This window comes from Oryza brachyantha, chromosome 11 (genome assembly GCF_000231095.2).
Source record: "Oryza brachyantha chromosome 11, ObraRS2, whole genome shotgun sequence".
In the NCBI taxonomy this organism is placed as follows: domain Eukaryota; kingdom Viridiplantae; phylum Streptophyta; class Magnoliopsida; order Poales; family Poaceae; genus Oryza; species Oryza brachyantha.
The window spans coordinates 11,525,468-11,544,355 of NC_023173.2; the positions used below are offsets into that span (position 1 = coordinate 11,525,468).

At 38.1% G+C, this 18,888-nt stretch overlaps 1 protein-coding gene and 1 long non-coding RNA gene across 4 annotated transcripts; both read left to right on the forward strand.

Annotated features, from left to right (window-relative positions):
- Nucleotides 1-4,288: 4,288 nt before the first annotated feature.
- On the forward strand, nt 4,289-6,164 carry LOC102714966 (6-phosphogluconate dehydrogenase, decarboxylating 2, chloroplastic). Its single transcript, XM_015842604.2, has one exon. It carries the CDS (start codon nt 4,356-4,358, stop codon nt 5,874-5,876), a length of 1,521 nt encoding a protein of 506 aa, XP_015698090.2. The 5' UTR covers nt 4,289-4,355; the 3' UTR covers nt 5,877-6,164.
- Nucleotides 6,165-14,176: 8,012 nt separating this feature from the next.
- LOC107305280 lies at nt 14,177-15,930 on the forward strand. Of its 3 annotated transcripts, none has more exons than XR_005812785.1 (4): nt 14,177-14,508; nt 14,606-14,814; nt 15,115-15,508; nt 15,611-15,930. It is a non-coding gene; the product is annotated as an uncharacterized LOC107305280 (long non-coding RNA). The 3 variants fall into 3 exon arrangements; XR_005812786.1 differs by having other exon boundaries at nt 15,115-15,333; XR_001551411.2 differs by having other exon boundaries at nt 14,616-14,814.
- The last annotated feature ends 2,958 nt before the right edge of the window (nt 15,931-18,888 follow it).

Below are 18,888 nucleotides of genomic sequence, written 5' to 3' on the forward strand. Positions count from 1 at the left end.
TTAAATAATAATGTACTAATCTATTACTATATTATCCACATATTAAACAAACGCGGCCTTTAACATAAAATATAACTGAGCTGCAACGGACGATAAGTGACTCTTCTCAGCTGGACCTCAGTCTGCTCCATGAGCTTGGAGAAAATTTAATAAACAGGCTGCTACGGCCTTATGCGAACATTGCACTTGCTTCATTTTTTTCGTTGTAGCGCTGGATGCTTATTCGGAGCTATGATCTCCAGGGTGTCATTTACCGTGTAAATCGTCAAAACCGCGGTACCGCGTTCTCGCGGATCCTGTACGGAAACCGCAAAAAACATAAAAACCGTGATAAATTTGAATCCAAAAATTTGAATTTAAATTCGCGTGGTTTTTGCGGCTTACCGTGTGGTTTTGCATGGTTACCGCATGGTTTCGCGCGGTAACCGCGGTAAGTAATTGCTGAAACAGCGCATGAAAACCGCGGTAACCGTGGTTTTCCGCGCGGTTTTTGTGACCGAAACCACAGGTACCATAAGGAAACCGCGGTTACCGCGAGAAGACCGCGGGTGTAATGTCAAATGCAAAAAAACTTTAAAAAATCTAAAAAAATACAAGAAAAATAGGAAAAATATTTTGTGACTATATTTATGACATAGAAAAAAAATATGATATGTTATAGGAAAAACAAGAAAATTTTTACGGGATCTTTTCTAAATTCTTGATATTGCAACATACAAACATACACCGTCATATCATTCTTCACCAAATAATTCACAACAATAATAAGTAACAACAAATTCATTTTGATTGCTGCATCACAATTATAACTACCCATTATTACGAATACAACTCTTATGTATGTATTAACATGCACGCGTAAATTTTCTCCATACATATTTTTTTATATATCCATCGATATATATTTGTATTTCAACACTATGTACCATAGTGTCTAGTGTAAATTAATAGTGACTCAACACAAAATATTCTTAACCATCTTCTTATGAAATATTATTTGCAATATTTTTTAATTTTGTTTCTTGAAATTCTTGTTTATAATTTTTAATTACACCAAAAATATATTTTTCATGAATTTCTTTGACAAAACTACATTATATATCAACCTATACAACATATATTTTTTCCATTAAATTTCCTCAAAATTTTTAAATTCTCCTCAAATTTAAACTCGGTTACCGCGGATTACTGAAACCGTACCCCCGCGGACCACGCAGTTACCGGTAACAACGGGATCCTGAACCTGGATGATCTCTATCTTGTAACACCTCAGCTCGTTCGGAGAAAATTTAAATTTTTTAAGTAGTAGAAAAACACTTGTATTGGAGTACACATATTTGAATCATATAAATGGTTAGGAGTGATTGTTTGGCGAATAGTTTATTTACAAACAAAATATAATTTATAAATAAAACTTTTATATATGTATTATTAGTGATGTAAAAGCTAATGCTAAAAAAATATCGCCAATGCTGAAAAATTATCTTTGGTGAAAAAACCCTTAAAATCAACTTTTAATTTAAAATTAAAAATTCAAATATTAACTTATAAGCCAAAGCAAAAGCGAAAAAACAGAGCGGTTCCCTTTGAACGGAAAGAGTGATAACAAGTAACGCACGCTGTTGGAAGAGGCCATCCGGATACGGCATGTGTTTGTACCTGGCGATGGATGTAAACCTTGATTGCAACTCATTTCGTCATTTTTTGGCGAAACTTCGTACTCTTTGCTGGACAACTAATTGTCGCCATGCGAGATTTTTTCTTTCCACATGCTTTGGACGGGAGATGACGACGTTGACCCGTGGGGTTGGGAGTGCTATGTATTTATGTATTTTTTATATGACGTCGGTAACTTTTATTTTTATATTTATATTTGATCATTCGTCTTATTTAAAAATTATATAATTATTAATTATTTTGTTATAATTTGATTTATTATTATAAGAACTTTAAGTACGGCTTATAATTTTACATATTTAAATATAATTTTTAAATAAAACAAATAGTTAAATACAAATATAAAAGTCAACATCATCATATAAAAAGCCGTGAGCATATGCTGCCGTTTTGTGCTTTTTGTGGAAAGAGTTTTCAGTTGGTGCTTGGAAATGGCACCGGGTGGCGGCACTTGCCGTGACTGTAAATCAAATTTTGATGTTAACGTGAACCTTAAGATCAGGTCCAACGGGTTATTCATCTCATTCTACTTAAATCATAAAATAGACGACGAAGGATAAAAAATATGATCCAACATAAATATAAAAAAATTATTTATAAATTATTTTTTTTTGGTGTATGTTTCGCCTATTTTGCAAACCGTATAGCGCTTCTTTTGGGGTCCAACCACGCTGCCAAGCTGCAAGTGAAGGTACGCAAACGATGTCCTGTGGTAGTAGTGAAGCAACAAAAACATGTTCCATATTTAAAAACATTTAGATAATTAGATTGGGTGCATTAAAATCGAATGCACAGTCCTCTTTAGAAAGTTAGATTGCAGTTATGACAAATACATAACAAAAGGAAAGAAATAGTTAGATTGCATATTGAAACGATGTTGATATTTCTAACGGCATCGGACGCCTTTGATCGGAGATTTTTTTTAAAAAAAAATTGGTAAAGCAATCGTATTTAATCCTGTAAAAATCCTACGCTGGAAAGGATCGTCCTGGGAGACTGTCTTTTTTTTTCCTCGGCACTCGTATTTTCGCATATGCTTATAATTGTTTGTTTTGGGTTATTTATCTTAATTTATTTTTAGCATTTGTTTTTATATCGTCAAGAACACATACATAAAAAGTTTACCTATAAATTATTTTTTAATCATTAAAAAATGATTTCACTTATGCTTTTTAAAAGTAAAATGAAGAGGCTCTAAACAACTTAAGCTTACACGCATAGCGAAGGCTAGTCCACTTCTGTTCAATTATATAACCCAAAATTTATTTAAATCTCATAACATATCCTCCTAGAAAAATATAAATCTAAATCTTATTGCACAATATAAACATTTGTAGCATTGTTTATATTACTATTTGTTATTAATGCTACACTCTCGTCTTTCAGCTCATGCTAATGCTTATAAGCCAAATTCAGAATTAGAAGAGAGAGGCTAGACCTCACGTTGAAAATCCTTCAAAATTTCCATCTGTTGAGCCATCTTTAAGGAATTTTAAAATAATTTAAAAGAGACATTCCTTCGTTCCTCCGAAGCATTATATATCTACACCTTTTTTCCCCCTTACAAATCTAATATTTAAAATTCTTTTATGTCAAATAAGCCCCTTAAACTGGAAAGGCCTTTGCAACGAGGGCCATAAACACGACGCCGGCGTCGACCCTTGTTGAAGCCGGAGGGCACTAGGAAAAACAAAATGGAGAAGGAGAAGAAGTGAGACCGATGGATCCAACCCAAGGGCGGCTGTGGCCTGTGGCCCTTGGACGGAGCGAGCGGCCAGGAGGCTGGGCCGATTTGATGCCCATACAATATCCAGGTTTTGGAGGGGGCGGAGGGCTAATTTGGCCTTGCACGCCTCGACGAGTCCGCCCGCCCCCGTCCCGTCCCGTGCGCCAGCGGACAAGCAAAAACCAAAAATCAAATATGACGAGGAGGCTACTGCAGAGCAGTGGGGAGCAAGACGTTTCCTTTCTCTTCTTTGCGGAGAACACCCTCGCCTTTTCTGGTTTATAACATCAGACCGACTGGAGGGATGAGATCACGTCCGAACCTGATAAATTATAAACCAGGTAATACTGGCGCCCCTGTAGCGAGGCGGCACGGAGGGCGCGGTGGAGTGCGGGCCGAAGCCGAACATGGCTGGGGATTGGTGTGGAAGAGGCAACACCGATGACGAATGAGCATGCGGTGTTGGCGCGGGGAGGAAGCTAGGAAGACGAAGAGAATGGGTCATCAATTGATTCTGTTCGACAGGACACCTTTGTGTAGAGTTTATATTATAACATCCCCGTTTACCCTAATTCCAAAATCATTTATATTTTGGATGATCACACCGTAGTTAGGCTACATTCCTACGCGTGAGTTACGGATCCTTTTGTAGATGTGATAATTATAGTGTTTCATATGCGTCCCTAAAAACATTGGTGTGTTAGTTTCAACGGCTCAAAGTCAAAATCAAACACCAAATTTCGAATAAAATAAACACCAAGAAAACACAAAAAACACTCAAAATTTGCACAAGGGGACGTTTCCAAAATAACCTAAAAATCAAGGGACCAAATCCAAAACCCCAACCAAATTTCTATATCCCCTCAACTTCTCTCCTCTATCTCTCCACCATTCTCTCTCCCATCTCCGCTCCTCCTCCGCCGCCGCCGCCGCCGCCGCCCTCACGAACCCGATGGCCTCCCCGGCGCCGGCGCCGCCCGCGGCCTCCGCGGCGGGGGCGTCGCCTACCCCGCGCATCGGCCTCGCGGGGCTCGCCACCATGGGCCAGAACCTCGCCCTCAACATCGCCGAGAAGGGGTTCCCGATCTCCGTCTACAACCGCACCGCCGCCAAGGTCGACGCCACGGTGTCCCGCGCCGCGGAGGAGGGAGACCTCCCCGTGCTCGGCCACCGCGACCCGCGGGGCTTCGTGCTCTCCCTCGCGCGGCCCCGCACCGTGGTGCTGCTCGTCCAGGCCGGGCGCGCCGTCGACGCCACCATCGACGCGCTCGCCCCCTACCTCGACGCCGGGGACGCCATCGTCGACGGCGGGAACGAGTGGTACCAGAACACCGAGCGCCGGATCGAGGAGGCCGCCTCGCGCGGGATACTCTACCTCGGGATGGGGGTCTCCGGCGGCGAGGAGGGCGCGCGGAACGGGCCCTCGCTCATGCCGGGGGGCCACGTCGACGCCTACAACAACATCAGGGACATCCTCGAGAAGGCCGCCGCGCAGACGGAGGACGGGGCCTGCGTCACCTTCGTCGGCCCCGGCGGCGCCGGCAACTTCGTCAAGATGGTGCACAACGGGATCGAGTACGGCGATATGCAGCTCATCGCCGAGGCCTATGACGTGCTCCGCCGCGTCGGGGGACTGTCCAACTCCGAGATCGCCGACGTTTTCGCGGAGTGGAACAAGGGGGAGCTGGAGAGTTTCTTGGTTGAAATTACCGCTGATATATTCACGGTGGCTGACCCGCTTGACGCCAGCGGCGGTGGGGGGCTGGTGGACAAGATTCTTGACAAGACGGGGATGAAGGGAACTGGGAAGTGGACGGTGCAGCAGGCGGCAGAGCTCGCGGTGGCTGCACCCACGATTGCGGCATCGCTTGATGGGAGGTACTTGTCCGGGTTGAAGGACGAGCGTGTAGCAGCCGCGGGGGTGCTGGAGGCGGAGGGGATGCCATCAGGCCTACTTGAGACGATTAATGTTGATAAGAAGGTGCTAGTGGACAGGGTGAGGCAAGCACTCTATGCATCAAAGATTTGCAGCTACGCGCAGGGGATGAACCTTCTGCGAGCAAAGAGTGTGGAGAAGGGGTGGAATCTTAACCTTGCAGAGCTTGCAAGGATTTGGAAGGGCGGATGCATTATCCGCGCAAAGTTTCTTGATAGGATCAAGAAGGCGTATGACAGGAACCCTGAGCTGGCCAATCTGATCGTGGACAGGGAGTTTGCAAGGGAGATGGTTCAACGGCAGAATGCATGGCGGTGGGTTGTGGCTCGTGCTGTGGAAGCTGGGATCAGCACTCCAGGGATGTCTGCTAGCCTTTCATACTTCGACACCTACAGGTGTAGTCGGCTGCCTGCAAATCTGATCCAAGCACAGAGAGACTTGTTTGGAGCGCACACCTATGAGCGCGTTGACCGCCCAGGTTCGTTCCACACAGAGTGGACTAAGCTGGCGAGAAAGAGCAATGGTGCGGCCATTTGAGGACTTGAATGGTATCAGTAACTCTATGTGATGTCTCTTTGTGGGTTCTCTTTGAATTCACTATTGTTGTCTTTATGATTCTAGATCTGAATTCTGTACTTCGAATAATGATGTGTCATGTGCGGTATGCACAGAAGGAACATTCATGTAGCTTGCGCTTTTATATGGTCTAGGTGCACCCAGTTCAGTTTACTCATAAATTTGGAATTCAATGGTTTTACTCCTCATCAAATCCCTGTAATTTTGATCTGGACTGTGGCAATATAGCTAGTAAGAAATGTGATGTTTTTCTGCCTTTATGAATCTATGTTAGAATATTGAATGTTTACCTTAAAAAATGCATGCTGTGATTCTACCTGAAGAGCTACTTCCAGTTCCAAGATAAGTCAAATAATATCTCCCCATAATGGCTTCTGCTGTCCATTCTCTTTTATTTGATGTTGGTTAGTTCAGAACTAACCAACATCAAATAAAAAAAAAAGAGTATGATGAAAGGCTGGATTGCTTGGCATGATGGGAGATCTCTCTATATTACTGTTCTGGGTGTATTGGTTTTTATGCTCACCATAAACACACTCATTTCTTTGACTAAAGTAATGTGACTTATACTATGTAATTAAGCATTTATGTCATCTAGAGATCTAGTTAACAATTTGTAATATTAAGTTCTCTGTCTTATTGCTAAGTTGTTTTTTTTTTTACATTGAGCCATATATTTTTGCTCATTATTGGTTGGTAACCCTGGTGTTATCTATTTTGTATTCACTGTAAAATGGAACCACTCCTAATGAATGGACGACAGACTCATTCATACTAGAGTTGTCAATGAGTCATGTCAAACTTTGTTCATCATATCATGTACTCATCTTATCAGGTTTAAGTGCTTTTCTTAATGAACCTACAAAATATTGGCCTATTTTTGCTATCAGTGCGGTTCGATCAAATTGGTTTTCCCATCTTGGGCTAGCTAAGTTCTTGTGTCAGTTTTGGGTATCCTTTTATGATTGAAATTGCACTCATAATAAATTCACCTACATGGTCATCTCTAGTGGCATTACGACGGATTACAGCTGTAATCGCCACTTGTATTGTATAACTGGTTAAAATATAAAACGTTGTAGAGGCAACAAGTTTATTATGGCATTTCCTCATGTAAAAACTAACAGTAAGTTCATTTCAGTTTTGCAGGAGCAGAGCTAAAGAATGTTAGGCTCAATTCTTGCACCAATCGGCAAGTGATTGCCTGACATCATAGGTCTGCAGACTAAGTGATGCAAAATTAACAAAAAGAAGTGTCAAAGAAGGTCCTTTTGCACATTTCTTATGTTATGACTTTAGAATTTTGTAAAACCACTTTGGCCTGTGAGAACTGTGGTTAGTACTAACATAGCTATCATGTCAAACTTGCTTCAATCCTAACTTACAGGTTTTGACCTATCCATCTGTTGTCATTTTACTGTTGTCTTCAAGATTTTGACTGTTAAATCTCTTGAGTCTGCTCCATTTGATGTACAGGCTAAATATGACATTGTGAATTTGTGATGCTATCACTTTGTCCTCTGATTAACTTAATGTGCATCTCACGTAAGGACTGAACTTGAGTATATCAGTAAAATTTGAGTGTCATGTTATTTTGTGGTGGTGAAACTGAATCCTTGGGGTTAGATTTGGGCCTGAGATTGATCACATTATGCTAACTAGTAAATTGGCCAGCCCACTGGTTTGTAACCTATATATGAATGTGCCAGATATAGATCCTGCTTGTGCTAATGGGCCTATAGCACTCTGCACTCCACATTTGCCTGATTCTTACATGAAAAATATCAAGCTGACATGATTCTTGATTTAGTAGTTTGCTATTTTTGCTAGATGACAAAACAATCATTAAGAAAGTTTTCTTTTGCAGTTCATTTGAGTCTAGTGCTGCAACATGGTTATCATTCGTTAATGCTAATTGTAGGATTATATGGTACCGCAGGAACAGATAAGTTCTCAAATCTCTGCTGCACTTTTGTTTTGTTAGTACTAGTCATCAACCCTTGCAGTTGCACGGGCTTGTAGTTTTACGTATGTTTTATAGTTCTCTTATATATTTTTTGCATGGATTTTTTATTTTTTTAATTCTAGTTTATATACAATAAACACAATGATATACATTTCATATTTTGACACATTCTGGTTAAGTCTTGTATAGATATGACATTGAAAATTTATGGGAGATCCAAATAAAGGGCAATTTCCATTCTACATGTAGAACACGCCAATAATACTTTAATAGATTTATAATATAAATTCAATTGTAGATTAACTTGTTAATTAGCTCATAAGTTATAGCCCAATTTTAAATTGTGAAAGTTAATTTTAAATCAGTCCATGTTTCTTTAGTCATATTCTGTTTTTTTTTTCAGAAGTATAAAAATCATACCTAAAATATGCTTGCTTCATTGTAGGCAATTGTGCAGTTAATTTTAAATCAGTCCAGGTGTTTTTTTAATTGTTTTCTATTTTGTCAGAAGTATAAATGTATCTCTCAAAAAAAAAAGAAGTATAAATGTAATACCTAAAATATGCTTGCTTCATGGTAGCTCCACTGGTGAGTAATAATAATTGTCAGCTGTTAACTTCAAGACAAAACATTGAACTTACATACTTATGTGAAGGATTGGGGTGCATAATCAGTTAATCTGAGTCGGTCACAGTCCTTCAAAAGTTAATTGTTTTTGTTTTTATTTTACCCAAAGAAGACAGATGTGGTACATATGCCACATTGCATGGAAGCGCATGCAACCTTGCTGGGAGTTACTGCAGATTTTGAGGAACTTTGCATGCATACTTTGTGTTTGAGTTAGAGAGGGCAGGAAGGATGCATCAAAACAATATATCACCACTGAGAAACTGATTGAGTGTACTGTAATAATTGAGCTGATTTCTAATCGGACTGAACAGCCGCTATTAATTTGATGTCATACAGTAACATACATGCATTTATTTACCACACTCAGTTTTTTAGTCTGACTAAAGTGATGCCTATTTGGATTTGTGAGTGAACCGTACTGTATGCTACAAATTAATTTGTTCAATGCCGTTCAAAGCCTCGATTTCCTCATGACAATAAGACTCTGGTTGATATTTCAATATGACCACACAACCGATCCAAATAGTACATTATATTAACTTCTATATGGCATGTAACTCTAACATGATCCAATCAAACTACAATAGAGTAGAGATGTTTATTTAAAGCAATCTTAGCCACCAATTGTATCTTTAATGTGCATTGGGTGGTCAAGATTCTTTTTCTTTCCCCCATTAACGTGAGATTTTCTTGAATTTTTGATTAATGTGGGAATTTCTAACTAATTTGTCTTGTAGGATTAATGTGGGGGCTTCTAGGTGAGCCCCCAATTAGTATATAAAGATGTGGTTTCCACACGGTTTTTCCACTGATGACAAACAGAAGGAGCTACACAACATGTTGTCTGCAGAAGGAGCTACACAACGTTGCAAATTGTATGATTCCAATTGAATTGGAATACAGTAATACACAACAAAGCATCTATTCCAAGTTCAGTGGCTTTAGTTGTATGGAGTTAACCTCTTCAGTCCAATTATACAGGTGCCACAGCTTTTTTTTTTTTAATTTCATTTTGCATGATATGATTAAAAGAAAGGCTAACTTCGTGATTTGGTTTGCCTCTGAAAGATATGCATGATTTTATAGATGTAACAACTAACACATCTGTTCATTTACTTTAGGCTGTGGAGATGTTGACAAAAACACATGGAGTCTGATTTACTTTATTTCCCATAAGCAGGTGATCACTTGCTTTATGATTTTCTTTCCTCAGGTTTATCTTTTTCAAACAAAAGATTAGATAGCATTTGCCATTTGTTAATGTAAATTTGAAAGACACGTTTTAAAAAATAGAATACAATTTGATTGGTCAGTGCGCTGTTGCAAATGACATTATTTTTATGATTGTGGAAGGCATGATGTCTTATTTAATGGTAGGATTGTCAGTGCTAAAAAAGGTAATGATAGGATTGTGTGGGAGAGGTCTGTGGACTGTGGGACTCTGGGCCCTGGGGAGAAGGGGTTGGGTTTTATCTTCGTCCCTGAGTGAGCTTGTGTGTGAAGTTTGGTTGGCTGTGGACAGGATTGGTTTGAGGGGCCTGGTCTAAACAGTAAGCTATATTGGATATTTAGGTTATCTTTCCTCTTTCACCACTAGTGTCTTGTTCCTGTATTCCTGACCAGATTGTGGACTAATTCACACACCCTTACTGATGGATCTTCATTTGATGATTTTATAGGATATTTCCTTTGTTTCAGAAGGCAGGGTGTTTTAGTTTTGTCCTAAGTAACTTATCTAACTTTGACCAAGTTTACATAAAAATATATCATCGTCTACAACCTTAAATCAGTATAATTAAAATCAACCATGAAATATCTCTTAATAGTGTATTTCTTTGGTATTATCGATTTTAATTGTTTTTCTATAAACTTGATCAAAATTATGAGAAGTTTGATTTAGGACAAAACAAAATTACCTTGCATTCTGAAACGGAGGGAATAGATTTTAGGCAGGGTAGCATATGTTGATACCAGAAATGTCAGTATTGGATGCCTGGTCTCTAAATAATGAAAGATATATGATCCTAGGCGACTGTTGAAATGGCTGCTCGGTTGATGCGTGGAAAGTGGTGGAGACCTATTAGAATATTCTTGCTTTTGCTTGACAGCCATTTTTACTCTTTCTTATTTCTTTCATTCTGTAAGATCAGTAGCAAAGCAGATGCTCCCAATCCGAGCAAGATGGGTTTGAAAAACTGTTTCTTTTTTAATCTGAAACACCTATAATTTGTTAGGAGAGCTTTTTTATTTTGTTTCCTGAGAGTTGGTTGTTCTCTATCCCTCCTGGATGTAATGTAAGAAATGCACAGTGTACAATGCACATACTGACATTTTTGTAAGATCGCATCCTTTCTAATTCCTTTTCAACTTTGGCTTCCCTAGTTCTTTCCTGTGATCTATCTTAATTTGTTCTCTTATTAATAAGTAAATCACAAGGATGAGGCATCTGTACTTGCATACCACATAACCAACTGTTTGATCCTTAGGTTTCTTGTCTTTAGACCTCCAAGTTTCCTAGTCTCTAAACAGTACATTAATTTTTATGCCAGAATAATTAGTGGCTTATCAGTATTGTATTGTGATGTTGAGTTTTTGGTTGAGTCTCAATACTTTGTGCGATGTATGCCATCTCTACCATTATATTAGGAGTTTAGATTCTTGATTACTAATGTACCTGTGGTGATTACTATTGTATAATTATGTCTCAAGCTGCATCAAATTTTCCATGTGTCACAGGATGAGTGACCACTAGATAATTCCTACTTGTCCATTGATCAAGAGCACTATACCCCCACAATTTGCTTAATTCTTTTTTCAATTGCTGTTTTACATTCTTGCTATGCTGAGCTCAACCACCACAGCTGGTCAGCTACATCCTGTGCAAGAGACAGCAGTGCTACCTAGCCCTTTGAAAGGAAAAGGATATCCATTTACACCTAGCATCTGCTTTTGTTGGTGGTTCTCACAAACAACAATGGTGGAGCTGGTTCTTTCTCTTTCAGGTTCACACGTGGGATTGCAGTGGTGGTGACCTCGTGAATCACGTGTCAGTGAGGGCCCTAGATGATCAGTGTCCAGCTGGAAACAAAGGTAATATTGACTGCTGGTAACTATTACATTAGGATATGGTTATTATTGAGTTCTTTTGATGCTCCTTGGTGTAAGTTCACCTTCAGGACACACTTGTGGTAATGATGTATTATACGGTAGATTTATTTTTTTAAGGTTTGTCCTTTCACTGGATTCTTCTGCTGTTTATTCTTATAATGTGATGTGGTGGTGGAAGAGTATCAGCCACACAGTCCTTAGTTGGCTAGACTTTTCTATTAGTGGAACTGAATCTCATCAACAAACTTTAACATAAAAGAACTGGAAACCATTTGTTGAGTGGGTCTGTGTTCATAAAGAGCTAGAGCTCATCACTACCCACTCCAAGTCTAGATGCTAGCTTCTTAGATCCATATATGAAACATACTTGTAATTATCTTGATATATATATTTTTTAATGTGCAAAAGAGAAGCAACTTTTGCACAATGTGGAAGATGAAATAAATGGAGGACAGAAGAGCCAATTAGGTTTGTACTGATTCGTTGGCTTGTACGATGATGATTGATTAAAGTTTCTTTTACCTTCATGATTGATTTGTTAAGCAAGCGTGTGCACATACTTTTTCATGCTCGCCGTTATCTCTAATGATTCTTTTAAGTTTCATGAGCAATCAACCTTAGTCCTTGACTTTACTGTGAGTTGATATGAACTTCAAAAGAAGTTACAAGGACAATTTGCTTATATTTTGGTCCAGATTACTCTTTGGTGTGAACACCCATTGTATTTTTTTTTAAAAAAAAAAAATCAAAGATCGACCATAGGATGATCATCCCACATTTTTTGTAAATATCCACACTAGCTAGGGCACACCCTTATCCTGGAGTTTTGGTCTACTTATATTCAATCTTTTCTTAATGCAGCTTCTTGCATCGCAATGGTTTAAGATATTAGGGTTATTTTCTGGGAGGCATAATTCATCAATAAAATTAATTGAAGATAGGAGAACATCACTGCATTTCCCTAATTTATAAGCTACTCTTGCACTATTACTTTTACACAAAAACAACTCATGGGAACACCTATAATAGTTACAACATAAAAAACTACACATCTTAAGCTTATCCATATTCACATTTATGTTTGGTGTGAAAGTTTGAAACCAAAAAACTTGGCAGAATACCAGCGAGGTAGACGTAGTTTTTTTTTTTTTTTTTACCTGGAAGTTTGTTTCCAGAGATTTTAGGCTTTTAGCACAAAATTTTGAGTTCTAAATTAGCAATCGTGTCCATTTGGTATTTGAGACCTTATTTGTTGTTGTTCATGAGTTCTTACTCTGGTTGTTCCATCTTAGTCACAAAGGTATTGTTTTCTTCTAAAGAGAAAGAGAGCTGAAGCTTTATTCTGAGAAAATCATCAATATTGGCAAGCAGGTAGAATTTAATTGTACCCCAGCATCAAATTGGATTATTTAGAAGTCAACCACGGTTATCACTGACCACCATCTGGTAGTGGTACTTGGCTTGGTCTAATAGTATTTTCATGATTTTTTTAAAAAAATCTTTGAATAAATAACACAGACAATAACAACTGTACTACCTTTGTGACGGACCAACACAAACGTGAGCAAAACTAGTCTAACCTAGTGCATAGATTAGTAGGAGTTGGCCGAAGTCCATCAAACCCACTATCAGGATTGCTGTCAGTGGAATTATCATGCCTTCTTTTATTTTGAGCATATTGAGGGTTTATATTCTTTACTGAAGGAGAGTATATTTTGATGCGATGGGTCATAGCGTTGTCTAGTCTAACTAGTATAATAAAACAAACTGTTAATGGTTGCAGCTGGTTACCATCCGTTTCACGTATGACGTATCCTACATTTGTCTACTGGTCTGTATAATTTAAATTTAAACTTGTAAATTGCATCATCTCTACTCTTGCAAGGATCATATTTCTTTACACTTAAGAAGAAGTAAAAAGGGGAAAACAAACATGCCTCGAATTATTTCATTCACCCCATGTGCTTGGTCGTTGTTATTCCCCTACTCTACGTATGATTGCATTGATTATGTTGAGAAATTTGCGATATATCTATACTTATTAACATATTCAGATCTATGAAAAATTACGCTTGTGCCCGATTCTTCTGGCTGGTAGCCACCAGTCACCAGTTTTTGAATTAAGAGAAAAATTGAACACTTCACTAACCGCACTGGGAGAGGCCTGGTATTTTCCGCCAAACCGATATTCATAATCTTGATATTGATAAGTCCCATCAAGCATGCATCCATGAATGTCAGTTGGACACCTAGAACTGATGGTTACAGCCTGCTACTTACAGCCAATATGGTCCATCTGTACAATGTATCAGTTCTTGAGATTTTTTTTGGAAAAATAATAGTCTTTGATTAGATTTCACTAGGTAGCAATGCGTAGTACCGCTGTGCTAGCTGCCATTTGAGTGTCCACAGTTTGCATCATCAATTATGTTTTGTTGGACCAATGTGAATTGAATATTGTATGTCATTTGACAGATCCATAATTTAATATTGTAAAACAGAATATATTATTAAATCTCATGGATCCAGGCCAAACAGTTTGCTACAGGTTGATTCTAAAAAAACTGGAGCGAAACCAGGTTTGGCTTATTACTACAGTTCTCGTTAGGATAATTCAGATACCACATTCCGGAGTGAGCATTCATTTTCTTGTCTACCATGCAAGTTAATCTCCTTCATGAATCCATATTAATTTTCCATGGAGGCGTGCCGTTAACGCAGCTTTGATGCAGTCATTTCATGACACTGGCTTAAAGTTTGAACTGGATTTTCATGAATCAAGACAGCAGCTGGGCATTACAAGGACCGCAACACCCGGCTACCAGAAAGGGACTTGGGGTGTGCTGACATTGCTCCTGGGAATTTCCACATTGCGATGACCAGGCGGACGTGAGTCACTCTCGCAACCTTCGGTCCTTACCTTTTCAAACCTTTGTGTGAAGACCTACTACTGGTGTTGACATTATCCATGGTGATTGCTGGAAAGCTGAATCAAGGTGCAAGATTTGGTCAAGGATACACCATACACTGTCTAGGCATATTGAATTTTGGTTGAGAAGACGGATCATACACGACGCCAAAGTTGTCTGCGCTTGGTTTTTTGTGCTCCTTCCTACGGTCATTTATGTGAACTTATGATGTCACTCATGATCAAACTGTACGCAGAAAATGGACTGCAACCAAGATCAGGAGCAGGTAATCCACACTCATGTTAATGAAATTTTGCCTTTTCAGGGGTATTCATTAGATGTAATAACTATTTAGAGTAGCAAAAAGAAACCCCTCCACTCTTTTTTGACGGTGCACGGGATAATTGTTGATCTCTATCATGAACTTGGAGTCGTACTAGACTATAATACAAACTCTCCAATAAGAGTGATATTAGCCTAACTGTTTCTGTCATACAAGTATCATCAGTGCTAATCCTGCTTTCTTTGGGAACGAAGTGATATGATACAAGAGACGAACTGATGTACCTTCTGTGACTTTGTGTAGATGCAACCAAGCGAGGCTTTTTCACCACGGAGATTGGGCAATGACTCATGAGATGTACTCTGCCGGCGGCTGAACCTTATCCAGGGCCCTCTGATGCTGACCGTGAGTTCATCGCGCTGGGCGGCTAGGGAGTGGCACACTGTTCCTTTCATTATGGGCCTTAATCATGATCATAATGGCCGACCCGGCAAATCCGAGGCGAGATTACCAGTAAATCTGGTGAGTAAACCTGGTTGATGGATGGTGTCTGCTGCAATGCAGCCCCTGGAGCTTGTGATGGTGGTAGTGGGTGATGGGTCCTTTTCCACGCTCTATTAGCCTACTAACTAGAGCCTTTTTTTGATCTGCCTTTTGTGCCGCGCGTGCATCTGATTTTTTTGGCCAAAATACCCATGTGAGGTTCTTTCAGCAACTCTGCATAATAATTCACTAATATATTAGGGTATTACTGTTTTCTTCCTATTCCTTCATTTTATTTACCTTTGTCCCCTGCTAGAATGGACAAGCATATCAAGGATGGTGGCCTGGTGGGTGGATGCAAGTGCAACCGTAGGGAACATTTCTGCTGAAAACTGCTTTCTAGGTTTGAAATGCTCTGATTTGGATGTTATGTTTCAATTGGTTTGATCATTGGCAGCACTCTATATTTTCCAATAGCCTTTTTAGCTTGAATACGTCAAAAATCTGTGTACAGCCCACACATTACAATATTACATGCCGATCTCGTTACGAGCTTCAGCTTCATCCTACAGCCCTCTTTGTCTGTGGTCATACCAGGGTGTTAAGTTGCTTATGTACAACAAAAACATATTATCTTGTCCTGGCCTAAAAGCCTGGCTCCTATGCTTGGCAACCTTGTTTTTTTATGGGATAACAATTTAGCTTATTTTGCAGAAAAATCGCTGAAATATCCTTTGAGGTTTTGAGGGCTATTTTGTTTTAAAAAAACTGAAATATCCTTTGAAATGTCTGTCTGGGATTTTATACAAAGTGTAACAAAAGTTGAATGATGTTGCATATTTCAAATTTTGCAAATTTAATTTGGTGCATCATTTCTAAACTGTATTACAACTTTGTGATTTTGAATTTTCATGTAAAATTAACAGACCAAAACTAAATAAATTTCTAACAACGCATCTTTTCGCTTATGCATATGCTTATGAGACAAAATATAAATTTCTAACCTTAAATTTGGAGTTGATTTTGAGGTTTTTCACCGAAGTTTATTTTTTTAGCCTTGGCTTTTAAATCTCTAAGAGTGCATATATAAATTTTGTATTCATAAATTATTTCTGGATTTTCAAATATAATGTTTGCTTTTATCTATGAAACACCCAAACAATCACCCCCTAAGTGAGCGAATACAAAAAAAAGACAGGATTTCAGTTTATTTTTTCTAAATTCAAATGGATGCTATAAAACATAAACATATGGTTTTATGAAACATGTTGGAGCTAAAACCTGTGTTTCCTTGAAACAAATTGCAACAGCTGATGTTTTCTATTGTGCATGCACCAATGGTCGACCCGTGCCTACTCCTATACGGATGCACTAAAACCTAGTTTTTATATAATCTGCTCTAAGAGAACTAAATGAGCAAAAACTGATGTCTAATCCACAGTATAAACCTTCTTTAGAAATGCAGGAATGGCAAAATGTTGGAATAGTAAAAACACAAAATTTTGGTAGTAATGTATAATGCAAGACTGATTGTACGACACGACGAAAATATAGCAATGACCATTTAGATAGAGGAAAACAGGCATGAATTGGACGTGAGAGAGACTAGATGTTTGTTTTTTTTTTTTGAAGTATGGCATATGCTAATTTTTCGTCAAATTAATTCTTCATGTATCAAGTCAATCCAAAGATATATACAGGATTTTAAAACTCCAATCCTTTATTTCAAATGGTTAGATAAGATATCTCCTTTAGAATTTGAATTCTATATGACTCTGGCCTTCCTAAATCCTTTGTTTCAAACTCAAAGGAGGCCAAAAAAGAGAGTTCATTTGGATTTGCTTACAGTGGACTGTATGTAAGGCGGCTTAAGCTTTTCCCAAAAGGCAAGTTGAGAAAGCACTCTCATGGAGGCCTAATTCTTTAAAAAAATAATACGATTTTGATCACATGCTTATTAAAATAATTGTCAATCTTATACCAGTGATGGACATGGCTTGACTCGCGGATAATTTAAGGTTGACTACTCTAGTTCAGCTAACTAAACTAAGTTTTACTAAAAATAGAATTTTGTTTATTATCTTAAACTAAGTATCACTAAAAATAGAATTTTGTTTATTCCGAAAAGCACTTTAACGTTTCCTTAAAATCTTTTTTATATTTACAAATGGGCTTAATTAATTAGCGTGTGCACAAATTAAAAGTGGCAAGTTGATCATGTACAGCTGACCCCTTGCATGGATGCCAAAGGCTAGTTTCAGCCATCGTAAGTTGCATGTCTTGAGGGTCAAAATGTCACGAGTAGAGGACAAATCCATGCAAGTTGGAGGAGCAAATTACAGTGCTGCAACAGCGTTAAGTTGCTGTCGACTCTGATGTGCTTCACCTCTTTTGTGGTTCTTCATCCGTGTATTCTTTCACTGTATAAAGGCAATAATATATATATCATAATCATCTTTTTATATATCTTTGTAATACCGCACTTCCAATATTGACCAATTATTGACACATATGTATGACATATGGATGAGAAAAACCCGTTTGAAACTAGCTGTAATCATCTGCCTTGCGCCATTTGTTACCAATTAAAATAGCTGCTTTTGTTGACTCCTAGCCTCTTTATACAATTTGATTATATACAATCTTTTGTTTTAGTTTATATGATGTTTCGTTTTTCGGTTGATTCATCTATGAATCCATGTAGGGAATGCTAAAACATCTTATAACCTAAAACTAAAACAAAGGTAATACTAGTAGTATATTGGGGTAGATAAAATATACTCTCTCTAGTTTTTCTAATTGATGTCATTAACTTTTAAATCTACGTTTAATCATTTATGTTATTTAAAAAATTATATAATTACTGATTATTTTGTTATAATTTGATTTATTACTAAAATAACTTTAAGTATGATTTATAGTTTGGTATATTTGGACAAAATTTTTAAATAAGACGAAGAATCATATGTAAATCCAAAAAGTTAACTGCGTCAATTAAAAAAATCGGATGGATTATTTACGTATTTCTCAGCCAGCATAAAAACACCATGAAGAAAATCATAAACTTTTTGGAAAAACGTGTGCACCTTTTTTTTTTTCCAAAAATGGAACGTGAGTTTGATATACAAAAGAATCGTCTAAATATTCAGACAAAAGGAGACAAAATTTCACGTACGGGTCGATCTGTTCTGTATAGGCCGGTGAAAAAATTGGGTAAATACGGCCTTCGCTTCAGCATAGGTTACAACCAATTATTACATCGTAGATGCTGATAATATCAAAACAACAGATAAATGCCATAATAAAATAAAGTCATGGATAAAAAAATTAAATAGGATACAACCGTACGTATTGCTAAATCTGTTCTTTATCATTATTAGCAGTCATTGACTCATTGTCCTCTTCATACCTTTGGCTCGAACCTTAATCTAGTTTTGCCCCATAATAGAGTCTCTACACGTAAGATTTAATTTTGAAACATATTGGAGATAATATTTGGTGGATTTAAACCAAAATCAATTTGGGCTGCTCTCCAAAGAATAGCCGATTGACAATCAAACAACAAATATTGATTTGACTCATTACGTATACAAA